The following is a 22984-nucleotide window of genomic DNA, read 5'->3' on the forward strand; positions in this document are numbered from 1 at the left end:
GCAAAGTTGGTTGAAAATGACGGTTCAGTGAGACAGAAATGTCGTCTAGCCCTTGAATGTATGTTTGGAGGGGGGGTGCTGGTGTGGACGCTATGATCCTAGCGGTTCAAGGCTGAAGTGCACGCAATAAGGCGAATAGGTTTACTCGTTGTTTGAATTCTGGGTTGTTTGCTATCTATATCAACTAAATCGTATTTGGAATGACTACACAACAAAATATCTCTTTGTCATCTGGTTTATTCAGAACCATGTTATGTGAGTGAAAATGGACGGAAACGTTGAAGGCGGAAAAAATGAAAAATTTCTCCTTCAACTCTTGTCCGTCCATACTGATGGCCCTCAGAAGTTGATGCTGGGACAGGATAACTCACATCTAGCTATGGTCCGCACAGACGGATGTCTACATCTTTTGGGCCTCATTCCAGCCCTCCAGATCACCGATCTTGAATGTCTAAAACAACAAGAGACACAAGACTAGTAAGCGTTTACACTTTACACTGTTCGTCGCACCAATCCCCTAACCTTAGTGTCGTCCTTGTTAGTTCCAGGTCTCCCATACCACACACACATCCTTCAGCAACAAGACGAAGATTGGTGAAGGGAGAGTATGGGAGCCCTGGAACTTACAAGGATGATCCTAAGGGTTAGTAAGGCTACTGCTCTCCCACATAATCGTGCGTAAAAGACCGCCAAAATGGACATTGGGTTGTAAGTCTAGCCTTTGTCTGACTACGAAGCAAATCAAAAAGTACTCGTCCCGGCTTAGACATCAGCAACAGTCTGATGGGAGCATCTTTGGGTTATTGGTAGTAGGGGCGGGGGAGGTGGGAGGGCGTGTTATTGTATTCTATACATTGTAAACATACATACATACACACCACACATACACTAACACACACGAACACACACACAGACGCACACTGACAGACGCACGAACGCACACAGACACACACGCACTGACACACATTGACACATACACGACGAACACACACACACCCACACACACGCTCACACACACACACACATACACGAACACACACACAAGCGCGCATGCACGCACGCACACACTAAAATGTCCGATATCGTACCATGCGCATGGTGTTCTGGTCCGTCCGTGTTCGGGTTTGTCGGACATGCAGCCCCTGTCCGTCGAAGTTGGGGTACACGGCTACCAGATCATCTCCTTCCACGGTAAAGGTAACCTGAAACCAGAACCGCACAGTCACTAGGTCAGGCGAATTTGTACACCAGTCAACTGGCTTTCTGTGCATGAGGTACATCTTAAAAAACTATTACGGATTGGTGACAAATGAAATGTTTGTAATTTGATATGAATAATTTGATATGCATGATGTAAGTGCAACAGCAACAAAATTATTATGCACCTGTTGTGTCTGTTGTCTTGTTTCCCTTAAAGAAACTCTATTCTTAGTTCAAAAAAGATATTTCAATTTATTCCTGGTTGAATCTTATCACTACAAGAGGATTGTCACATATTGCTCGCTCTTGTTAGAAACAAAAAAGATTCCTTTTGAATGTACAGATCGTTACAACAAACCCTAGCTAAATATACTGCTAAAATAGATCAACAGACATAACAATCCCTGCACTTCATACGTATACCTTTTGACAAATACATGACAAACAAATACCATCATAAAAGTGCCGAATTAAACTGATAGACATCTCTGTTACTGCCAAATCCTATACAGGGAAAGGTGACTTCAAAATAAATTCCCAAGGGAAAACACAGATGTTAGAACTACGCACGCGCGAACGAATTCCAGAAATACCTGTACAATTCTGGGAATTCTTGTAAAACGGGCGTAAACTGTATTGTTAGGCTCGCCCCAGAGGCGTCGCCAAATTATGACCCCAACATTGTCCTGCTCAATGTGCAGTTTGTCGTTCAAGACGGCTCTACCCACCTTCCTCTTGGTGCCAGCGAAGTCCGTTTGCTCGCACTCTTCTCCCAGTTTGAATGTGTTGTCCATCTCCAAGCCCATCATCTTAGACTTGAAACTGTACTTGTCTCCAAGATCCTTGACTTCTGACCAAACTCCGATCTGCATGAGCTTCTCGAGGTTGCCAGGGGACATTCCTGAAGATACGGAACACAGACTTGATTAATTATTACATTTATTTAGTTCTGAAAATAATTCTTGTCAGAAAACGTGATAGTTTGAAAAGATGGGATAACTTGTATTTGCAGAGTTATTTTATCAATTCACCATAAGAGACATCTAAAGATCATTTACTAGTAAATTATTGGGATAGTACCCCTTTATCCCATTGATTCACTATAAGAAGATATGATAATGATCTAAATCTTAAACTTCTTACTAGTAAATTGATGGGATAGCACCCCTTTATCCCATTAATTCACTTTAAGAGACATCTAAAAATCAATTTCTAGTGTTTTGATGGGATAGCACCCCCTTATCCCATTTATTTACGTCTTGAGCTTTTATTGCTTTGCGCAAGTAATCTAAATTTAAGTCTGTTTTGGCGAAAATGAGGGGAGGAAGAATTACTACCATTGCTTTGAAACTATTTCAAATATTAGACCAATCCATACCCTAGGATTTGTCATAGGTTACTAATTGTTATATTTCCTTCGGTCCCATGTCCAATCCGGGGCCCGGCCGGGCTGTTTGCGAAAACGAAAAATGAAAAATGCATCTCAAGAAATAAAGTCAACAATATATGGTAAGGGGTAATTTTTTGTAACGTTTTGTGTCTTTTGTTGTCTTTTACATAATATTTGTCGTTCCCACAAGCTGCCCGGCCGGGCCCCAGATTGGAAATGGAACCGAAGTATAAGCATGGCTTCTAAGGATATGCTATTCTTGTATAAACAAGAATTATCATGTATGTCCCAAGTGTTTTGATGTAGGTAATTCACTATACTCAATGCTATCGTCGGATCGACCAGGATTTATCTCAATGGACTTGAATAGCAAATTTAAGTACATAATAAAATGTGACAGCCCATGCATGGTATACATTGGGAAGCATATCAAAGAATGTCTAGACGTTAGAAACTCCTCCAATGATGGTAAAATCCCATTGTCATCCCATACTACTACACCATATTTTATAAGATAGACTAATTAGGCTAATAGAATGTTATATGTGTACCAGTGAATGCCATACTTTGTACCTTGTACAATTGTTGTGCAATCAAGTTATTATTAAGTTTTGTTTTGGATTCTGTCCGTCACTTCTTTCTTAGATGCGTATAAACCTAGTTTACACCACACCTTGTCATTGGATGATAACTCACCGAGTTTTTGCATGACCTGTGAGTAGTTGTCAGACGTCTTCATCACCTTCCAGGTGCCAGACGATCCCTCAAAGTCAAACGGCATGTTGAAAAGTTGAGGGTGTTTCTATTCTTGAGAAGCCTTCAAGAATATACGTCTTTTTGGCGTGTTACAGAAGCTGAAATGAACAATGTGGTACATTTATGGGTGGTGCGCATGATCAGTGCCTTCCCGGTGTGACGCCAAATCTCTACCCCGCCAGATTTCCGTATCACGGGGTAGTGCGCGTGCGTGGAGTTATAGTACTTAGGGTTGGGGATAGGTTTAGGGTTAGGGTTAGGGATGTATACGGGATAGGATTGCTAAGTATGCAAATATCATTTAACGGTAAAATTGGTAAATACACTTTCCACAGTTGCATTGCTAAATGCACTAATGGAATTACAATGTATTCGTTAAAATTGCTAAGTATACTAATAAATCTCCACTGAATTCGTTAAAATTTGCTGCTGAGTATACTTAGGCACCCCTAGCTGCCAGTGAAGTGTTTTATTTCCACGGAGCTTAGCTGAGCTAAGGGCGGGGCCTGATAACTAAGTGGGTGCATGATCATTTTGAGTCGGACGGAAAATTACAAGATGTTCCCATGTTATGTCAACAGCCCCTGCCATAACAGCTTTTTCGGGTCGGATTGATAAAAGATAGATATCTAACAGAGCTGGACAACTTTGCCACTTTAATAATTTCTTAGTCTTACATTTCAACAGCTTTGGGTTTTAAGTCGTTTATGTGCCAATGATATAAAAGGCTATAATAACTTGGTATAGCAATTTTGAATTAACTGCTTTGTGACGAGTTGGCAGACCAATCCAGCATATGACGAAGCAGAAAATAGTGAGGGAACGGGACAAAAACTTGTCTTGTTAGTGGCACTAACATAGTACTAACATAACATGATCTATGAACGATAACACTGTTCAATATTCTTTAGGTCAGAAATTCGCGACACTTTGCAAATGTTTTCCAGCTATTGTGGCTAATTATACCCTTTGCCATTTTTCGCGGTGCACTTAGGAGAGTTCGGCAACATTAAACTGGATAAATATTAGGAGACTCCGGTTTTCAGAGCTATAGAGACTCAGAGATATTTGACTTATCAAAGTTCTTACCTCTTTGTATGTGCTGTCCAAAAAGCAACCACCCCTTCACGTGTGCGATCTCAGAAGTAACGGGCTGGAGAATGGAGTCGGTTTAACACGTCACTGTTTAGATTGCGTGGGAATATAAAAACGATTAACACGCATGCGCTGGTGGAGGGATACCTATCTACTTGGTGTATATTCATGGGGATATAATATTTATATTTAGTTGACAGACTGTGTTGGCCAGTTAAGAGAAGAAATGAAATTAATTAAAACTAAGGCTTCTGCAACTTACAAGTTAGTTTAACCATCTATCATAACGGTCAAAAATGACGTCATGGTCACGTGAGTACAACCAACCAATAGACTCTTACCCTTCCTGCCTGACTACACGTATGATTCCTCAATCTATGTCTACTACTGAAATCTGACGTGTTGTCTAGTGGTATGTGCTGTACTGGAATCTCCTGCCATTGCCACGACTGCGAATGGTTTATTGCGTCCGTTGGCACGTATTTTGAGACGCTACCGTCAAAGTAAACAACGAACGTTAAAACCTCGGTATTGAATTGTGAAAGCTAAAGTAAAGCTTAAAGGCAACATCCTTTCATAACAATAGATATTGCTCACCTGCTTTGCTGTTTGTCAGACATTTCCGTGTAATGTACGTTGAATACTGTACTTTCCATGAGATGAAATGTTTAAGTTCTTTTCTCCAAATCACACAGAGACCAACCTTTTTACAGTTTACAGCGTTTTCTCAAAAAGTAAACCAGAACAATATTACTCTGATTTTCGCAAGCCACAAAACATCACAAACCACCTTCTTGGAGCCATTGGCGTTTCCATGATGATGTTCGATCGTTGGCTTCAGAAGCGCAGGCGTAGTGACCCATTTGGCAAATATTTGGCAAGGCACTTATTTGGCGTGACACCGGAGCAAGACGGTCTTAATCTATGCTTGTAAGTTGTAATTGATTTGTTCTGTATAACATGTATTCTCAACACCAATATTTAACAACTTATTGCATGAGTTCATCACTCTCTAGGCTATAGGAATACACCAGGAGCTTTATCGCGTTTTTGTGTTATCATTGTTGATATACTTCAGGGACCCTGGAGACGTCCTACATGAAACTCGTTATCAAATCCTCTGTGGCTACAAATGCTATCTCTACCTAATCTGGTAAGACGGCCTCGTGTGTTTCGCAAAGTTCTCTCAAAGTTCACAGATTTGGTTTCAGGTTCAAAAGTTCCATCTTGGCGCTTTCGTTTTCTCCATATTAGGCCATGTTGATTTGATCATCTGGATGACATCCTCCGGGGAACCCAAAACTGATGCGAGCGTGCAAATAAAAAAAAAATGTTTGGCCAAAAAATTGCCCCCATTATGTAATCTACGTGATCAGGAAAGATGAACAAAACAGACAGAGTATGGTACACTGAATAATATCATTAGATTCTTCGTGCATTTTCGTTCTTACACATTCTTCTTCTTTGACTTTGGAATTGACTTTGGCATTCTACGGCGTTAGTATCCGTTTTCGAAATTTCTTTTTGGTGCAATTTACAGCATACATTTTCTCATTTTGCAACTGCTTTGTACGATTTACAGTATGGCCGGAAACTTCTTTTTTTTTTAACGGACGAAGATTGATGCGCACGCTGATGTCATCCATATAATCAAATTGATATGGCCTTAGTCCTGTAAACTATTAACAAGGTTATCATTACTTCAAAAGGCCGCAGGCTGATGTGAAGACCCGAGGTGAAATATAATCTTAGATGTTTTCGTTCTTTGTTTATCTTCAAAGGCTACGCTTTTCTCCGAAAATTGATAGTAAAGTCTCTTGAAAGTAAAGCTAGTAACAATTTCTCGGGAAAATCTGATAATGGGTGATATCAACTTTTTGCAGCAGTCATCAACACGTGACAGGACTGTACTCTTGGCGACAGCTCTACTAGCTCGAAAAGTAAGAAACGGCTCCACTAGCTCAATATGTGATGTTATTTTTCCTCAGAACTGTCTACCAAAAGATTTGGTAGATTTCTTCTGCAGATCTTTTGCATGCCGCATGGAGCGCTTCCTAACCAAAACGAGAGTTTTTTGGCAACTCACTTTAAAAATCGTGTTTTATAGGATGACGAAGGTTTCTGATATTTTCTAGCCATTTTACGTGTTTCTCGTTGTAATTCTTATATCGTTTAACTTGTAGTGCGCAGTTTTATACCTTGTTGTTATAATCATTGTGTGTTAGAGTACCCTTTGTAGATAGCGACTCCGCCCACGTGGATTGCTTATTGGACCCTCAATCCGCACCCTCATAAATCAGGACCCCTATCGCTCCACGATAGGTGTCCTGATTTATGAGGGTGTCAATCCGTAGCCGACTCCCGGGGGATCCCTTAGCATACTACATGTATTTATTCTATTGGGCCAATTTCTACTATTTTCCGCAGAGCCTGGTAGAGGCTAAGTAAGGCCTTCTCCAGTTTAAGTAGGAAGATGTCCAACTGCGCTTTACGATTGTGCAGGGTATATGATTAGGTCAAGGATATAGGGCTCACAAAACACTAGGAAGAAATTAAGCGCCACCCGTGGCTTATGATCAGGGTGAGTCGTCCCGACACCAGAACTCAGCCCAATTAGTGTTCTTGGCTCCACAAATGTTGCTGCGTAGTTGCCCTTGACATCTTTACTACCTGGCAGAGGCAGACGCCAGGGTTTTGGCGCCAAGCCCGGAGTGGACTGGAGAGAGAAGTTTCGTCCGAGAGGTCACTCCTGGTCATCCGCGAACATCACGTGACTTTGGTCGCCTCAAGGTCTTTACCACATTTAGAAATTTTGTACCTACGCGGGGGCGGTCACGTTTTCTTCGCTAAGGCCATGTTGATTTGATTATATGGATGACATCCTCTAGGAACACCAAAACTGATGCAAACGTGCGAATAAGAAAGGTTTAAAAACCAGAAATTATTCTTGAAAACTGGAAAAAGCAAAAGAAAACATATTTCGGATTCTGTTTGAATTGTGGAACTTCATACTAGTGACCCTGTGAAGTACTAGAATTAGTGCTCATTGTTAAACCAAGGAACATACTTGGTTAGACCTACATTATAACCGAAGAAGGAGTTTCTTTTCTCCATGCACCTCTTCATTGCTCTCAGCAGAGACTGTGTAATCTCCAAGCAGATGTATCGGTAGCAATGGCAGTATCCAAAAGGCAAAATCAGCATCAGGTGAAGAATGATGAAGAATGAAGACCTTTATTGTACACCCACTGGGTTAAGTACAGGTCACAACAAAAGAATAGTAAACAGATACATCTATACATTGTCAAATTACTACAAAGTACATGCATTCGACTTCTCCTCGCTTCTTCGTAATGGTAAATATGTAAGAACGGATATGGTTTTGTGGTTAATGATCAATAATACTGCTTTTTCCCGTTGGATACTTTCATTGCTACCGATAGATCTGATTGGAGATTGGACACTGTGATCCTAATGTAAGTCCTTAATTGTGGTCTCTCACGGCTGTTCCACATGACGAGAAGCTCAAATAACTCCCTGAACAAACTGTTGACAGCCCTGTCACCACAGGACACTCCTCAGCGCGTGTTCCTCTATTGACAGGCGGTGGTGCGGGAACACTAATCGATCTTTATCCTCTAAGTGTTGACATGGCGGATAAGGTAAAACCTGCTGTCAATCATCCTAGACACGGGGCTCTGTTAAGGTTTCCTCCCTTGCTATATTATAGCATTTTGACTTTCCATTGTTTTCCCATTAATAGATTAAGAAAAAAATGAAATTTATGGAGAACTTAGAACAATAGAGTTCACTTCTGAAAAAGAGTTATGGTCAAAAATTCAACAAGAGTCCGTAGGACACAATTCTCCGTGAAGTATTTATAGTATGTACAAGTATTGACCCACACAAATTGCATCTCTGCTCAGTCCAAGTAGTGTTTTAGAGCAAGTAAAGAAAAAGTGTTTGTTTATCTTTTTCTTTCAATACAGGAGTGGTCAACCTGCTGAAAAGTATGTTTTTACAGCATGGCACAGATGGGATCTAGAAATTCCGGGAAAAGTCACAAAGTTAGATCTAGATGGCCCTTTTTCAATTATCAACGAACCATTCAGCCTTACAACTAAGATGTATCAGAAATCACAAATATGCAGTAAATCCTCTTTCCACAATTTATTGCAGGCCAGCCTGATCTATAGCTATCAAGCTATTTGCAATAAAAAAGGCTAATTTATATTATCGTAACATTTCACGAAGGTCAAAGGTCACCGGATCTAACCACCCGGAAGTGACACTGGCGCGCGCACTTTTCTGAGAGATATTTCTCAACAATCTTTCATCCCCTGTGTAAACTTTTTACATTGTCACAGCCTCCGTATTATAAACTACAAGTGTGGTAAGTTTGAAGGTCCAGAGATTTGCCATTTTCACACTGTGCGTAAAAATACATCGTCCGTCCCGTGCGCACATACTGTATGCGAGTTGCGAGGGACACGGCATACTTAATACACAGACTGGAGCTCACTCGGCACATGTTCGCAGCTAAAACTCACAATTCCCGTTGCCGCATTGGTATGTAACTTGGTATATCGTTTGCTAGGTTGCGTGTGGTGATGCACGTTGTCTATTTTTCAATGTAACAGTGACTATACGATCATAGCAAGTAAGGAAGATTTATACCCCGTATCTGCCTGAAGTATTCCAGTCATGCATAACGGATTATAACATGGTCCCTATGGCAGGGCAGTGGGACATAGCATTAATTATAGGGGTGCAATTACGATATTGGATTGACGTTTAAAGTAGTTATGGTGTAACAAAGCTATTGTGCATCCCCACGCCGAACCAGGCAAACGATATGCCAAGTTACACACCAATGCGACAACGGGATCGTGAGTAATAGCTGCGAACGCGCAAACAAATGCATTCCCAATACTCCCAGAAGGAGGTCATCCTCCTTCCCGGAGTAATGAGTACACTCTCTTGCGTTTGAGTACATTCAACCTACCATTTCATTTGTCTGTTATCTCAATTCGAGAACGAAGGATTTACAGGGGGAGGAATATATTTGATGCACCAATAGTGAAAGTGTTTTCCATGTTTTGTTTGATTAACCAATAGTGAAAGTGTTCTCCATATTTTGTTCGTTGTACCAATAGTGAAAGTGTTCTTCATATTTTGTTTGATGCACCAATGGTGAAAGCGTTTTCCAAGCTTTGTCTGATGTACCAATAGACTAGTGAAAGTGTTCTCCATGTTTTGTTTGATGTACCAATGTAGTGAAAGTGTTTGAAAGGTCAGATGCCAAGGCCGCTCAGTGTGACCGAGGTGAGAGTCCATTGTTACGGAGGTCCCACCTCTCGCTCTTCCCTTCTAACGGATTGTTCCGGTGTGTGGGGGACATTTGGCCGCTCGCAGCGGGTTTACGGGACCTCCTGTCAGTCAATCAACCAGTCCTTTTACAAATCAAGGAGCGAAACGGATTCGGTAAACAGCGGCGGGCCAGCTGGCTGGGACTGTATACACCGGCGGGAGGGACTCGGGTGACAGAATGTCGTCTGCGCTTGTACAGAATCCGAGGCGGTCGTTGCTTGGCTGGGATGACATTAGCCTCTACCAGGCTCCGCAGATCGCTAGAAAAATAGTAGAAATTGGCCAAATAGACGGGTAACATGTCAGAGGAGTTAGTCCGCCAAAGAAGTTACAGTTTGCGACCTATAGACAATTTCTACTATTTTTCCAGCGACCTGTGGAGCCTGGTAGAGGCTAGCACGACATGTCTATAGCGAGTTCTTCCTGTTTCAGCAAAGGGAGAAGCTAAATTGGAACGCATAACCTACAAATTGGCTTCTTTTATTTCAGGAATGTTCATCTGTGTTGGTACAAAACTATTATGAAAAGTTTAATTGTTTCTAACACAATTAAGCTGAATTTTGGTCAGACCTCTGGTCTTCTACAGGATGGACTGACCAGATTGGTCAGAACAGGTGACCGTAAAAAGTCACGTGAGCAATGGTCAAAGGTGACAAACTCTGTCATCTAGAGATGATAAATGCATAGTTTTGAGACTTGGAATAGAACAGCGGAACAGGAAAATCAACAGGTGGGTACACTCGAATGTGCTGATATGGTTTCACCAGATTTGTTTGACGTCAATATTACAAAGCTGTGTTTTTGTTTTTCACTGACTACCCAGATAGTGCATGCGAGCAGCGATAAACTAGGCTGCTTCATGTTCTCTTATCAATAGAAAAGGCACAGTGTCGTTAGTTTTCTGTCTCCTATGACTACCGTGGGTTCTTGAATTTGAAAGTCAAGGTAAGATCCATTAGCAGGTGCGTCAGAGACTCAGAGACTGAGGTCGGGACACTGCACAGCAAATGATACTGCTAAGGAATATCGGGTTTCGTAAGGTCATGTTGTCGGGTACACGTGTGAGTTGTCTTGTATGTGCCTTGTAAACCAGACACATGGAGTGTTCTACAGTACAAAAATATAAGTACACGTGATCATGATACGTGTGGACATTCAGGTCTCTTACAAAATCCAAGCTTAGACAATCACGTTTCGCCATCTCTACGCTATGTCTATAACAGGATAAGGATACAGACGCAAGGCTTCTATACCGGTCGACATATCTCTATCAACTCATTTAAGCCTCTCTTTTTTACGGAAACATTGTGTGTTTTTTAAAGAAAAGGACTGCTATTGCAAGAACCGGAATCGGAAGATATTGCAGACAGAACGAACAGACTCAACGTTGTTAAACGTTTTAGAGTCCGCAACAGAGACATGGTCTGTGTACTTATCAAACAAGATAGCACAGGAACGCTAGACACCAGGGTTTTGGAGTTTCAATAAAGAACATCCGAGTTTTCAACTTTACGTTCATGGTCCAGAACTTGAAACGGTGGCGCATGTACTTTTGTTGTACTCTCCAAGCAGAGGTTGGGCTCCATTTGGTTTTTGACGTATTTCTAAACGTTTTATCGGGCTTTCTATTTTGTCAGGGTTTCTTTTTGTCGGTCAGCTCCAAGAAAAGGAACCCTGGCAAATAGAAAGCCGAACAAAAACAAATAGAAAGACGTAAAATCTCAGCCGGAGCCGAACCTCTAGCTGCTTGGAGAGTACTTTTGCTGCACAAAGAGTGCACACCATGCCTCTCATTGTAGTCCTGCCAACTTAACGACACGTTTTGACAGAGCGTCGGAAACTTGGACAAGTGTTGGTGGAGTTGTCCAAACTTTCCACATGAAGCCCATCACCACAGCGCGCCCGTGACCTCGTCCAGCTGGCAACATTACATCCAGAGTCAGAGTGATGAAGCGATACAGGGCGGGGCTCCTCATGGAGGGTTTCGTGGCCCCTGACGCGTTCCAAGCAGTCCGTCGAATAGTCATCCCCACTGAGTCATCCCCAATATAATAATAATAACTTTATTGCACAACAATTGTACAAGGTACAAAGTATGGCATTCACTAGTACATACATAACATTCTATCAGGCTTACCAATCTATCTAATACAACATTGTGTAGTAGTCTATCTTATACAATATGGTGTAGTAATTTATAGCCCGTGCTACAGGCTATGGTTTTCTGTGCTGCAGTTATAAATAACTCATATCAACACCACAAAATCGTCCACTTTCAGAAACCTACAAGAAAGAAGCAAATGCATTTTCAAAGAATGCTGCAAGGAGGTTCAGAATGATATCAATATATCTCGTAGGGTGAACGCTTCCCTAAAAACAAATTATCATCAAATTCCATGCATAGCTTCCCATGATATTCTGTAATCGTGGGCAACAGACAAACAAACAAACAAGAACTGCAGTTACCGCCAAACATGCAAGGGGGTCAAAAATTATGGCTCCGAGTTCTCATCGCACAGCCACTGTGTGTATGTCTCACGCCAAAACACCACTCAAACCCGTTCATCAGGCGAAGGGTCACTGTTACGGACCCCTCAAGTCCCACATCACAATCTATTTGTTCATAAGCGACAGGACAAGTCACAGCAGCCTAAGCAAGATTAACCTTATCCAACCGGTATACTGAAAAACCCCTTGGTTAGCCTCCTAATTGCAAGCTCCATAGGTAAACCTGTATCTATGCTTGATGACGGGAAGCTGGAGTTGGCGACGGCCGCGCTCCCTCTACCGTACAATAGACTATTTTTGACAGTGCTCTATCATACGCGTAAGTGACGGTGCTAAAAAGTATACTGTCCAGACGACGTGCTTGCGGTCCGTCTAATGCTAGGGTCACATTTCCAATCCGGGGCCCGGCCGTGTAGTCTTTGGGAACGAAAAGTATGATTTGAAAGACAACAAAAACCACTAAACGTACCAAGAATATTTAAGGGAATAGCTTGTGCATATCTATTGATATACACTTTAATTTTTCGTTTCCGCAAACAGCCCGGCCGGGCCCCGGTGAGGAAATGTGACCCTAGCATAAGTAGGATGATAGAGGATTGTCTGGAGTGAAGTGCTGAGCAGTGGTCAGTGCTGTCGGTAGGGGTCTGCATCCCAGCAACAAGCAACCCTGTCCAACAGAGCTGTCATCGCCACGCACGCGTCACCTGAGACCGAGCTTTGGAATGCGCGCTAGCCTTCTATCCGCCCGACACGCACCATCGTCACTGCCTGTCAAATTAATCAAGTGGGCCCCGGTATTTAATCAGCAAAACTCGCACTTATAAGAACTTGGAAGGCATCGTCAAGATCACAGAGGCATTGTGCCAAAGGCTGCTACTACGCGGGCACACTGGACTGGGAGTTGGTGTTCTGCATAGGCTGTTTCTGATATTGTTACAACGATGTCTTCCGTGTTGGTGGCGGTGTGTAAGGCTACACTTATCGCAGTGTGTTGCCCATGGTTTGCTGCACAAATTCTAGCGTCTGCTGCTACAGTTTTGCCGATAAATGACGTGGTGAAGTTCGGCGGTGGGACGGTCGACAAGCCGTCTGTGACCGGCGCGGGGTCGGAGAGCTCGGCGGAAGAGTTGAGTTGCCCGAGCTGCAGAATGCAGGCGGACTATCTGAAGTCCGCGGACCCGGACGAAGTCAAACGGCTTCGGCTCGAAGTCATCAAACAGCAAATTCTGAGCAAATTGCGGATGTCGGACCGTCCTAACATCACCGTGCCCCGGACGGCCATCCCTCGGCCGCTAGCAGACGACAGCCCGCCCGACGTCTCTCTGCAACCCCAGGTCGAGACAAACTTGAACATCGACGACTTCTACGGGCGGACGACACAGATCATCATATTTCCCGAAGCAGGTGGGGGTCTTACTGAGTGATCTCTTATTTGTTTCCGATAACAGGTATTTGTTTTAGATACCCGAGCCCTCCTGCGGTTTGGGAACACCTAAACTCAACTCCCACCATAGTTCACATCTGTGTATGTCGGTCGGTTCTTTTAACCGTTTTATCATTCTCGTATATTTCTCTTTGCTCGTTATAGCCTTTACCTCTGTACATAAGCCCCTTAACCTCTAACTCAACAAGTGATTAAACCATCTGTAGGGTTTCCGTCTGGCTGGGAGATTTACTGAGGTGAAGTTGTGATTAATGAAGAGTGGACGGTTTACAGGCGGAGCGCGCGGACTGGAAGGACTTCTCTTTCGGCAGGAATTCTGAACTCCATTTGTCTTCTGAGCCCGGTCTGACACAAGCTGTCGTCTGCACGTCCTGGCCTACTGCCCCAAAATTGTCGCAGTGTACAGTAGACGGCCTCAAACAGGTTTCCTATGGAGAAGACGTGAGCTCTTCGCCAAACCTATAGTTCAAATACATTGTATATATGCGGGGTTGCGCAAGAGAGGCTCTGGATGCGCAGTTTTTGCCAGACTTTAGGACACACTTTTTGTACTTTAAAAAGCGAGGGCGTGGCCTTTAATCCTTTTAATCCTGTAAGGCTTTACTGCTGCCACCTATCTAAAACCAGCCTAAACATCTGTCGAGTTAGAAATACGGGTTAAACAAACCATTCGTTAGACCTCTTCGGCTGAGGAACCAAGCCGTGTATGTGTAGGTTATAATGGGGGGCCTTGGGGGCATAGGGGGGTCTTGGCCTAGAACGTTGAAAAGGCCCCCCTTCCCTCAGGGTGCTTTCTTGAGACATACATGTAGTTCTCTTTTACAACTATCCCTTTAAAAAGTTACACGTTTATCCACAAGGTTTATCCAGGCCAGGCTAGCCCCGTACGTGAAGTCTCTGTCAGCCGGCCCCGAAAAGGCCGCTCACCGTTTGTTTACATCGTCACGTCTGAACAGGAGGGGGTGAAACCTCTTTTCTCCGCTGCTCAACGGTTGGTCTGCGAGTTTTTTTATCGGTCTTGCAGATCACATGACTTGCATTGATTGTTTCAAGGACAGGCCTGTTGTTAAAATAGCCTTGGTGTCCGAAAACGGACGGGAGGGCGGGTAGATTGACAAATTTCCTGCCACGACTGATCTTTGTTCAAACTGAGTCTTTTAGTGAAGAGTCTCATGTGGTGCAATTGAACCATGTCGACTAGGTCTGACCCCAACAAATTATGTGTCAGCAGTTTTATACACTAGGGTCAAGGATAGTGGCTAAGGCCGGCAATCTAAAGGACTTGTGCATTTTTCAGCTTCTTATTATCGAGTTGGACTTCTTTTGGGGTGGACGTAAACTGAAGTGAAAGCGCGGTGATTTCGTCATAGTCTATTGCACCGATATATAAAGATCATAAAGGGTGAACATGAATAAAACTGAAGTATAGAAGGGGTTGGGCTGCATGTATGTTTTGTTTTAATATATTTCGGCCAGTTTTGTTCTAGGGACATGACGCATTTTTGTCATGTTTCTAGATAACAATTTTCAAAACCTTTTTTTTTCATTTTCACTCAATTTATCTAGCCTCTACCAGGCTCCAGACGAGGATGAAAAGAGTAGATAATCGGCCAAATAGACAGAGAACATGCCAGAGGAGTTGGCCAGTCGATAAATACAGTTTACCATGCCAGGACGTGGTACGTCTGGTAATCTCCAAGCAGATCCACACCGGGCGCGAAAATCGTATGTGCTAGCCAGAGAAGATCCAGATCCAGTCAGCCAGAGAGGGTCCAATCAGCCTGACTGGACCTTCTCTGGCTAGCACATACGATTTTCGCGCCCGGTGTGGATCTGCTTGGAGATTATGCGAAGGAGGCTACGATTTGTGCTGGAGCACCCTTTTCATGTTTAGCCAAACAGGTGGTAGAACCGTCAAACTGGGTGGACTGGAAAGTCGTTGATACACATCCGGAAGTACAGACGGAGAGAACCCGAAAGGGGGGGACGGAGGGAATTAACCTCTGACTTGTGAAATGTTAAGTTCATACTCCCCCCCTAACACTTGACGTGTCGAATACAAATCTCGTGTGACGTTTTGCATTACTGTACATAGGAAGTTACGAGTTACTTTGTCCTACCTAATCGTTTATGGAGTAGAACGATCTGAGTAGTACAGCGCGGTGGGGGACACGGAGTGACCAAATTCTCGCTTTTTGAAATTTTGCCAGTAAAGTGCTGTTGTAGAGTCGGCGTTTAAGGTTGACCACCCACCCACCGTACAAATCAGGCCGTCATAAGAGGCTGTGATTCCATAAATGTCCTGAAGGGATACGTTGATCAGATAATCGTTGGTTAAAAGGAAGGGGAGCTGTCGTAAATCATTCGCTGCCGGATTGTTCAATCGTCCTCAATCCCCCAGCCCCTCACCCAGTCCACTTCAAACGACGGTTTACACTGGTAGCTGCCTTGCATTAAGAACCGCCTTGTATCCCTCCTCGTGACGTCAGAGCTGTCGTCAGGAGTAAGTCACCCTGCCGGACATGCGAGGAGCCAGTCTGCACGTCAGGAAACTTCGCAATTCTAGTAAAACACTCTGTGGCAGTTTTTGCCGGGTCTTCCTTCAGCTAGCATTGTTCTCCCAGGCTTGGTTAGTGTTCTAAAAAGTAACGAATGTTTGATTTTACCAATGAGGTTTTAAAACCTCCTTGATTTTACGTCATCTCTCTTGATTGCAACTGGCGCGCGAAAATTCAAATTTATCAACCAGCGAGGTTTATAAAGTACCATGAGTAGCACTAAATGGTGATAACTTCGCTCTGCATGGGATGAGACAGAGCTCGTTGTGAACACGGTGAAGGCTGTTGTGATGTTGAATTGATAGCACCGCTGCGTTAGTCTGAAATCCAGCCATGAACGCTCAGTAATGAACGCTCAGTTGAGCGCTAAAACCGTTCCGTTCCATACATGTACTGTGGCTTACTCTCCAAGCAGAGGAGTGGTTCCGGCTGTTTTTTACGTGTTTCTACGTGTTTTTAGGCGTTTTTATCGGGCTCACTCCTTTGCTTGGAGAGCTTATGTCTAGGGCTCAAAAAAGTTGAGCTTGGTGTCTGCTGTGCATGCCATACCCCAATAGTATCCCTACCCCTTTCTTCTCACCCGCGTATTTAACTCCTTGCCTTACAGCAGTGACACCGAGTAACACCGAGAAGAACACAGCGCGGTAGATACGTAATCGTTAATGAAATAAAGCTGGCATGGGCATGCCGCAGAAACTCTACCCAAGGTCAAGTTGCTGTGTCGGTGGATGACGTAAATCCCTGCCCTTATCCGTCACCAGTGTATCTGGTTCTTGTTTATGAGGTGGACCTTACTTTCTGTGACTTTGCCAGGTTTATCTAACGAACCTTGGGTTTTTGTGTTGTTACAGGTGAGAGAAACTGCCACCGGAAGCGCGCCAAACACTGTTTTACATTCGTGCTACCTGCCGGGGCGCAGCACGGCACCGTGGCGTCGGCACAGCTCTGGTTCCACCCGCTGGTGTCCAGCCCGCCGCCCGCCAACGTCACCCTCCACTTCTGGCCGCTCTTCAAGTCTTCGCAGGAGGACCAGCGGTCCCGGCGCATGGTGCTGTTCTCCCCCCAGAAGGCCGCGCGCCAGGGCTGGGCGGATGTGGACGTGCGTCACCACTTCCGGAAATGGATGAATGACGCCACGTTTTACGGCATTGACGTCGAGCTCGTGTGCAAGCATTGTCCGAAGCGCGTCAACGACTTGATTCGGACCACGGGAGACCACCGCCCGTTCCTCGTCCTCGACACGGGCGAGCCTCCCGTGCGGAACCGCCGAAGCGTCGACTGCCCCGACGGCAGGAGCAACGAGTGTTGCCGGGAGAAGTTCTACGTCGACTTCAAGGACATCGCCTGGGACGACTGGATCATCTCGCCGAAGGGGTACTACGCTAACTTCTGTACGGGGTCGTGTCAGGGCACCATCCTGCCGCGGTACCACCACACCTCCGTCCTACAGCGAGTCGCCCTCAACCAGAAAGACAGAGAAACCAGACTAAAACTCACGCCCTGTTGTACGCCAACCAAGATGTCCGCCCTCTCCATGTTGTACTTCGACAACGACGGCTACATCTTCAACAAAAACCTGCCGAACATGAAAGTAGACGCGTGTGGCTGTTCGTGAAATAAAGAGGTGGTCAGACAGTTGAACTTAGATGTACCATGCAATATCGTTTCAATTATGAGACTGTGGTGGCACCACGGAAAAGACCTAGTACATGTTGCCAGGGCCTATCTTTGAACGGTTCCAAGCTGTATATATTGAGAAACGTGGGAAACAACAATTTTGAATACCAATGACTGTGGAGCAGGAATGGAAAGCTAAACAAATGATCTTTAAAGTAGCGTATTTTGGACCACCCTTTAGAAACATCATCACCAATGTAGGATGCCTAACAAATCATTTGTTAGGAGAAGCTGTCAGCTGTGTTTAAGTTTGTTTCATGTTGGGTGGCCTTTTGTGCGATGACAAAGGCACAAGGAGGGACGAACAAGTGCAAAGCAAAGGCACAAAAAAAGTACATCAAAATAAAAACAGGGGCTTAGTATTAGTGAATGAGAAGAATGCCAGGTGCATGTTATAGCGATGTCCACAAAGAGGATGGGATGATTAGCATGGTCCCGTTCTCCGCTAAAACAGCATTTGGGACGTTTCAACGAAACAATGCAAATTATGAAGAGCCGAAAGACGAGTTCTGGGATTCCAGACGAAGTCAGACGTTCCGGACATGTGATGCCAGTGAGAAGTTAGGTCTAATAGAGGTCATTTGGTACGCACAGACAATGATCCTAAAAAAGGAACTACGTATATGTCTAGTATGGTGCTCTCCAAGGTCCGACCAGTCACATACACCGTACGATCGTCGTACGAACTGAGGATATTCTTGGGATAGTCGTGCATGCGTCTTGCAAAATTCAAGTGCCTTGTTATAGAAAATTAGTCTGTCTTAGATCCTCGTCGGTAGTTGGATCTGTCACAGCCTGCCTAAAAATTCTACGACATCAAAACCGTACGACGGCCTGCGATGATTGTGACCGCGACGTAAAATGCAAGAGCCCGCACGTTTAGAGTAGAGTTGAAGTGAAATCATTGTCAAAATATATTTCACACCTTATATATGCGTCTTTAACCCACCAATATGGCGGAAGCTTTATTACGTCATCGTCACGTGACAGCAAACACTTTGTACATCGCCATTTTGGATATGGAATCATAGATTCTGTAGATATCTACAGAAGGCTTAGAACAAGTGTAAATTGATCGAAGTATGGTATTGAATTAGTCAACATAGAACAAAAACAGTAAAATACAGCAAGGCTTAGTCGATGTGAAAAAGGAAGAGAAGTCTCGATCCTTGCATCTCTGACCCAAGGGGGCGACGGAAGGAAATGAAGAAATTCCAATCCTCTTCCCAGCAGCAGGTTTCCGCGAAAGTAATTATGGCGAGGAGTCAAGAATGTAGATGGGTCACGTTCGGAAAGGACCTATCTTTACCGTACTAGCTCTTTGGCATAGCTCGGTACAATGGTCTCCAGATTGGGCCATGGCTCAGTATGCGATAGAAAGGTCTCTCTGTTTGCCTGGCGTGGTGCCCAATTCGTCGTGCATTGTTTGGGGCAAGAGTTTTAAACATAGCGTCAAAATCTGCCGTGGTCGTTGATTATCCTGGGATCTTGTTGCGAAGGCCTTCGTCTGTCAACGTAATGATAGAAGGATGTGTTCTTAAAAGCTATTTGAGGCGTTGGTTTGTGTATATAACAAGTCAACCTTCTTGAGTATGATTCATCCAACCTCCAACCACAACAGGCGCCGCTCATGTGTCATAACATTACTGGGTTTTATTGGAGCTTCTCAAATGATTAATATGCGGTCTGTAAAACAACATTAATCAAGCAGTTTGCTAATAAGACCATCTGTACCAAGGCAAGGTCGACATGCCCTAAGACGGAAATGAAATACCGAGAACTTGGCGCCTGTCGTCTTGAGATAAAGCATATAAGGAACATGTGCGACGCACGTGCAAGTTGAAAAGGTCAAAAGATAGCGAGAGGTGAGGAGCTAGAGCTGGAAGAAAGAGTTTTTATCCATATCTGTTATGATGAAATTGAAACGAATGGCTTAACATAGAAGCCGCGTGTTTAACGTTTGGACAGAAAAATTAAGGCTTATTCTAATGGTCAAATGCACAGCGACGTAGATTGGTTGTGTTTAAGCATTAGAGAATATCGTAAGGATAGTCCAAGGTGCCTCAAGGTGTTTTAAAAACGGAAAAATCCTGATACCTAAGTTGCAGTACAGAAATGTACGGGTATGCTCCTGTATCTTTGAAAAAAGAAATAAGAATGATTGTGTAAACTGTTTTGGGCATCCAAAAATAATACCTATAGAAAGTTTGCTGTGTGATATGATACATCACACGTGTGTTCAGTCAAGCATACATCAATGACCTATATCAAATCAGCTCAAAATACATTAACCAGCACGGAGATATATCTAACGATGTAGCTTTGAAAATAATTCGAATATCTCACGCTACGAACAGAGTACGAAAAGAGATAAAATCTAGAATATCATTCATGAAGAAAACACGTTTTGCAATGTGACACTGCGTCTGTATGGTGTACGCCTGACCCGATAAGATGCCCGGGACTGGGATTCTTCTTTGATTGGAATCTTGCACAACGGTTTAAGACTTTACGCCAAAAATAGTCACTCAAGTAACTGGATAAAATTTTGAAACAGACGTTTCAGAGATTTGTTTCGGACAGGTTTAAGACTTTGTCAACAAGACACAGTGGCCATATGGCGTGCCTCACATGTAAAATCGTGCCATCTTACTGCAGAGCAGTATACGTGCACCTATGTATTGTGTATAAATCGACATAGATTAGAAATAACAAGTTTGCTTTTTGAAAGAATCTAATGAGCAAACGAGCACTTTAAAAGTGAAAAAAGTGAGGGCCTTCTTCTATTGTTACTGAGACTACAGTTCTATTTGTAGAATGTCTATTGAAAGTTGATCAATATCCTGGCCGATGCGTTTGTATATGCAGTTGTACAGTACAAAGGTTGTGAAAGAAAAAAAAGTTGATTTGCTAGTCATTTTGTCAGATTTATTGACAAGTATACAGAGATGGAAGACTGCCTTCAAATGATTTAGATAGTTAAGTCGTTAGTGGCAAGATTTAGAAAGAATTGTTATTCTTTATTTCTCTTAATTTTTTTCTAAACATGTGAAATAACTGTGTCGTGATAGACGGGCTAAGTGATTATCAGTTGTAATTTCAAGAGGATGAATGAAATACTTATCTTCTTTTATCATAGGAAATTCAGATCTGGAGACAGTATTGAAATCACCTTGCAAGATGGTAAAATACGGACCAGAAGTTTTCTGTTTTGTCGTTTAGTAGTGTGTAAAATCAGTCAACGTATGCTGGAAGTCTACCAATATTGTACTATATTTTGCACTTCTGAACTATAGCCACCACTTCAAAAGGGATGTTTAATCTAATTTAATTGTTTCTTCTGACAACACTAAACCATATCACCATAAAAATGTGCAAAATACAACACATATCTGATAATATCTACATAAGCAAAACGAGCAATTCATAGATAAATAGATACAGTGGTATAGTCTTTTGTTTCAGACCATTTAAGAAAATGAAGGTGCGCGTGGTTGTAGTCTGTCGCAAAAAGTTAACTTGTCATGACCAATGAAATGTTCCTGTTCCGATGACGTCACTCCACATCCGTCTGCCATCTTATTTCTCCATCATCTACTAGAAACAAAGATGGCGGACAATTTTAAAATCATAAAACCGTTCATATCGGAAGAATCGAAACAATTGAACGCAGAATTGAAAGTACCACAACATTTACATTATCTCTTTTGCCATCTAGTTTTATTGATATTGTAGATATTGCGTTATTCGAAACAGATGTGCAAACAGTCTTGTGCGAATTAGTGAATGTTTTGTAGATATTGCGGTGCAATAAAGAAATATCTGTAATCGCCAATGAGTCTGTGTATCATGTGTCTTTGTTAATCACTGTGAATTGACAAATATATGTTTATAGACAAGAATTCGGCATCTTTAACGTGTTGGAATGATTGAGGGCTTCTGATAATGGACTAAGATGTAGGAGGCATAGGGAAGCAAGAAGTATGGTGACAGGGGCTAGTTTTAGAAAGAGACGCGATGGTAAACTGAAATCCAGCCGTGAACGCTATGCCCGCTCCGCTCCAAGCTGCCCTAGAATCATCATGGCTGGATTTTTATTAGTCTCTACCAGACTGAATACGCCGGCTATAGGGAAAATATTTACCAGACTCTTTGGCTACCATAGGTTTTCATTTGCAGGCACATCTTAACCTTCTTGTGGACTGATTCTCCTGGCCAATTATTCCCCATTCAGTGCCGAATTCTACGATTCGTACCCCCGTAGGAAGCTGGTGGAGGCTAGTTGGATTTCAGGTGTAACGCAGTGGCGCTATCAACTCTGTTCATCACAACAGCCTTCACTGCGGCCAACAAACTCATCCCTTGCAGAGCGAAGATATCGCCATTTAGTCGACTTGGCAGCGTTCCTATCCTTCAGATGAGGTAGTGGACGCCTGTCTGATGCATGAAGACCATATGGATCATTCTTTTCATCACACGAAATCACCGTCCTTTGGTGTAGTAGCCAAGGCTTTGTTAGCGAACACTATCAGAAGAACGTCGATACTTTATCTCAGAAAGGGAAAAATTGTAAAGTAGACGCCTTTCCTATCTAGAGCATTTGACAAAGTATAATGTGTGTACAAGTGTAGCATGGAGACTATCTTTGAAGGACAGGTAAGAACAGCAGTAGATGCCTCGCCGACCACAGTGCGTCTCTCAGCAAGCAGACATCAGTCGTAATGGCCAGGGGGCCTACAGCTGACCGGCGGTGCTTCATGTATGTTTCCACCGCGAAGCCTGTTTTCAGTGTTTGTCCGGGAATGACAGAAATGCGGCGAGTGTGGCCGGAATGAAGGTCACGGGGAGACAAGGCAGACGCCAATAAACAGCCACGGAACTTCACGACGACAGAGGGCTACCCGGCTGCCTCATCTGTGGTGGGAGGGTTTAGGGAGGCGAGGGGTGTGTGGCACTAGCCTCTACCAGGCCCCGGGGATGGCTGGA

The 22984-nt window shown here is 43.5% G+C and overlaps 2 protein-coding genes across 3 annotated transcripts; one reads left to right on the forward strand and one right to left on the reverse strand.

Annotated features, from left to right (window-relative positions):
* Nucleotides 1-219: 219 nt before the first annotated feature.
* LOC136444653 (gastrotropin-like) lies at nt 220-17265 on the reverse strand. 2 transcript variants are annotated; one of them, XM_066442324.1, is made up of 5 exons: nt 17150-17265; nt 3287-3444; nt 1929-2101; nt 1089-1202; nt 220-451 (listed from the first exon to the last, which is right to left on the reverse strand). In XM_066442324.1, the coding sequence occupies exons 2-5, from the start codon at nt 3369-3371 to the stop codon at nt 401-403; spliced, it is 423 nt and encodes a 140-aa protein (XP_066298421.1). In that variant the 5' UTR covers nt 3372-3444; nt 17150-17265; the 3' UTR covers nt 220-400. The 2 variants fall into 2 exon arrangements, with proteins under 2 accessions (XP_066298421.1, XP_066298420.1); XM_066442323.1 differs by lacking the exon at nt 17150-17265 and adding an exon at nt 4436-4667.
* LOC136444652 (growth/differentiation factor 8-like) lies at nt 12903-21833 on the forward strand. Its single transcript, XM_066442321.1, has 2 exons — nt 12903-13723; nt 17173-21833. Exons 1-2 carry the CDS (start codon nt 13261-13263, stop codon nt 17934-17936), a joined length of 1227 nt encoding a protein of 408 aa, XP_066298418.1. The 5' UTR covers nt 12903-13260; the 3' UTR covers nt 17937-21833.
* Nucleotides 21834-22984: the final 1151 nt, after the last annotated feature.

The sequence above is a fragment of the Branchiostoma lanceolatum genome, chromosome 11 (assembly GCF_035083965.1).
Source record: "Branchiostoma lanceolatum isolate klBraLanc5 chromosome 11, klBraLanc5.hap2, whole genome shotgun sequence".
Lineage (NCBI taxonomy): Eukaryota > Metazoa > Chordata > Leptocardii > Amphioxiformes > Branchiostomatidae > Branchiostoma > Branchiostoma lanceolatum.

Coding starts and splice junctions, on each gene's coding strand:
- LOC136444653 (XM_066442324.1), bottom strand. CDS start 3,371: ATGCCGTTTGACTTTGAGGGATCGTCTGGCACCTGGAAGGTGATGAAG. Junction 1,203..1,928: donor TCGCTGGCACCAAGAGGAAG/GTGGGTAGAGCC, acceptor TTCTGGTTTCAG/GTTACCTTTACCGTGGAAGG. Junction 452..1,088: donor ACCAGAACACCATGCGCATG/GTACGATATCGG, acceptor TTGTTGTTTTAG/ACATTCAAGATCGGTGATCT.
- LOC136444652 (XM_066442321.1), top strand. CDS start 13,261: ATGTCTTCCGTGTTGGTGGCGGTGTGTAAGGCTACACTTATCGCAGTG. Junction 13,724..17,172: donor CATCATATTTCCCGAAGCAG/GTGGGGGTCTTA, acceptor GTGTTGTTACAG/GTGAGAGAAACTGCCACCGG.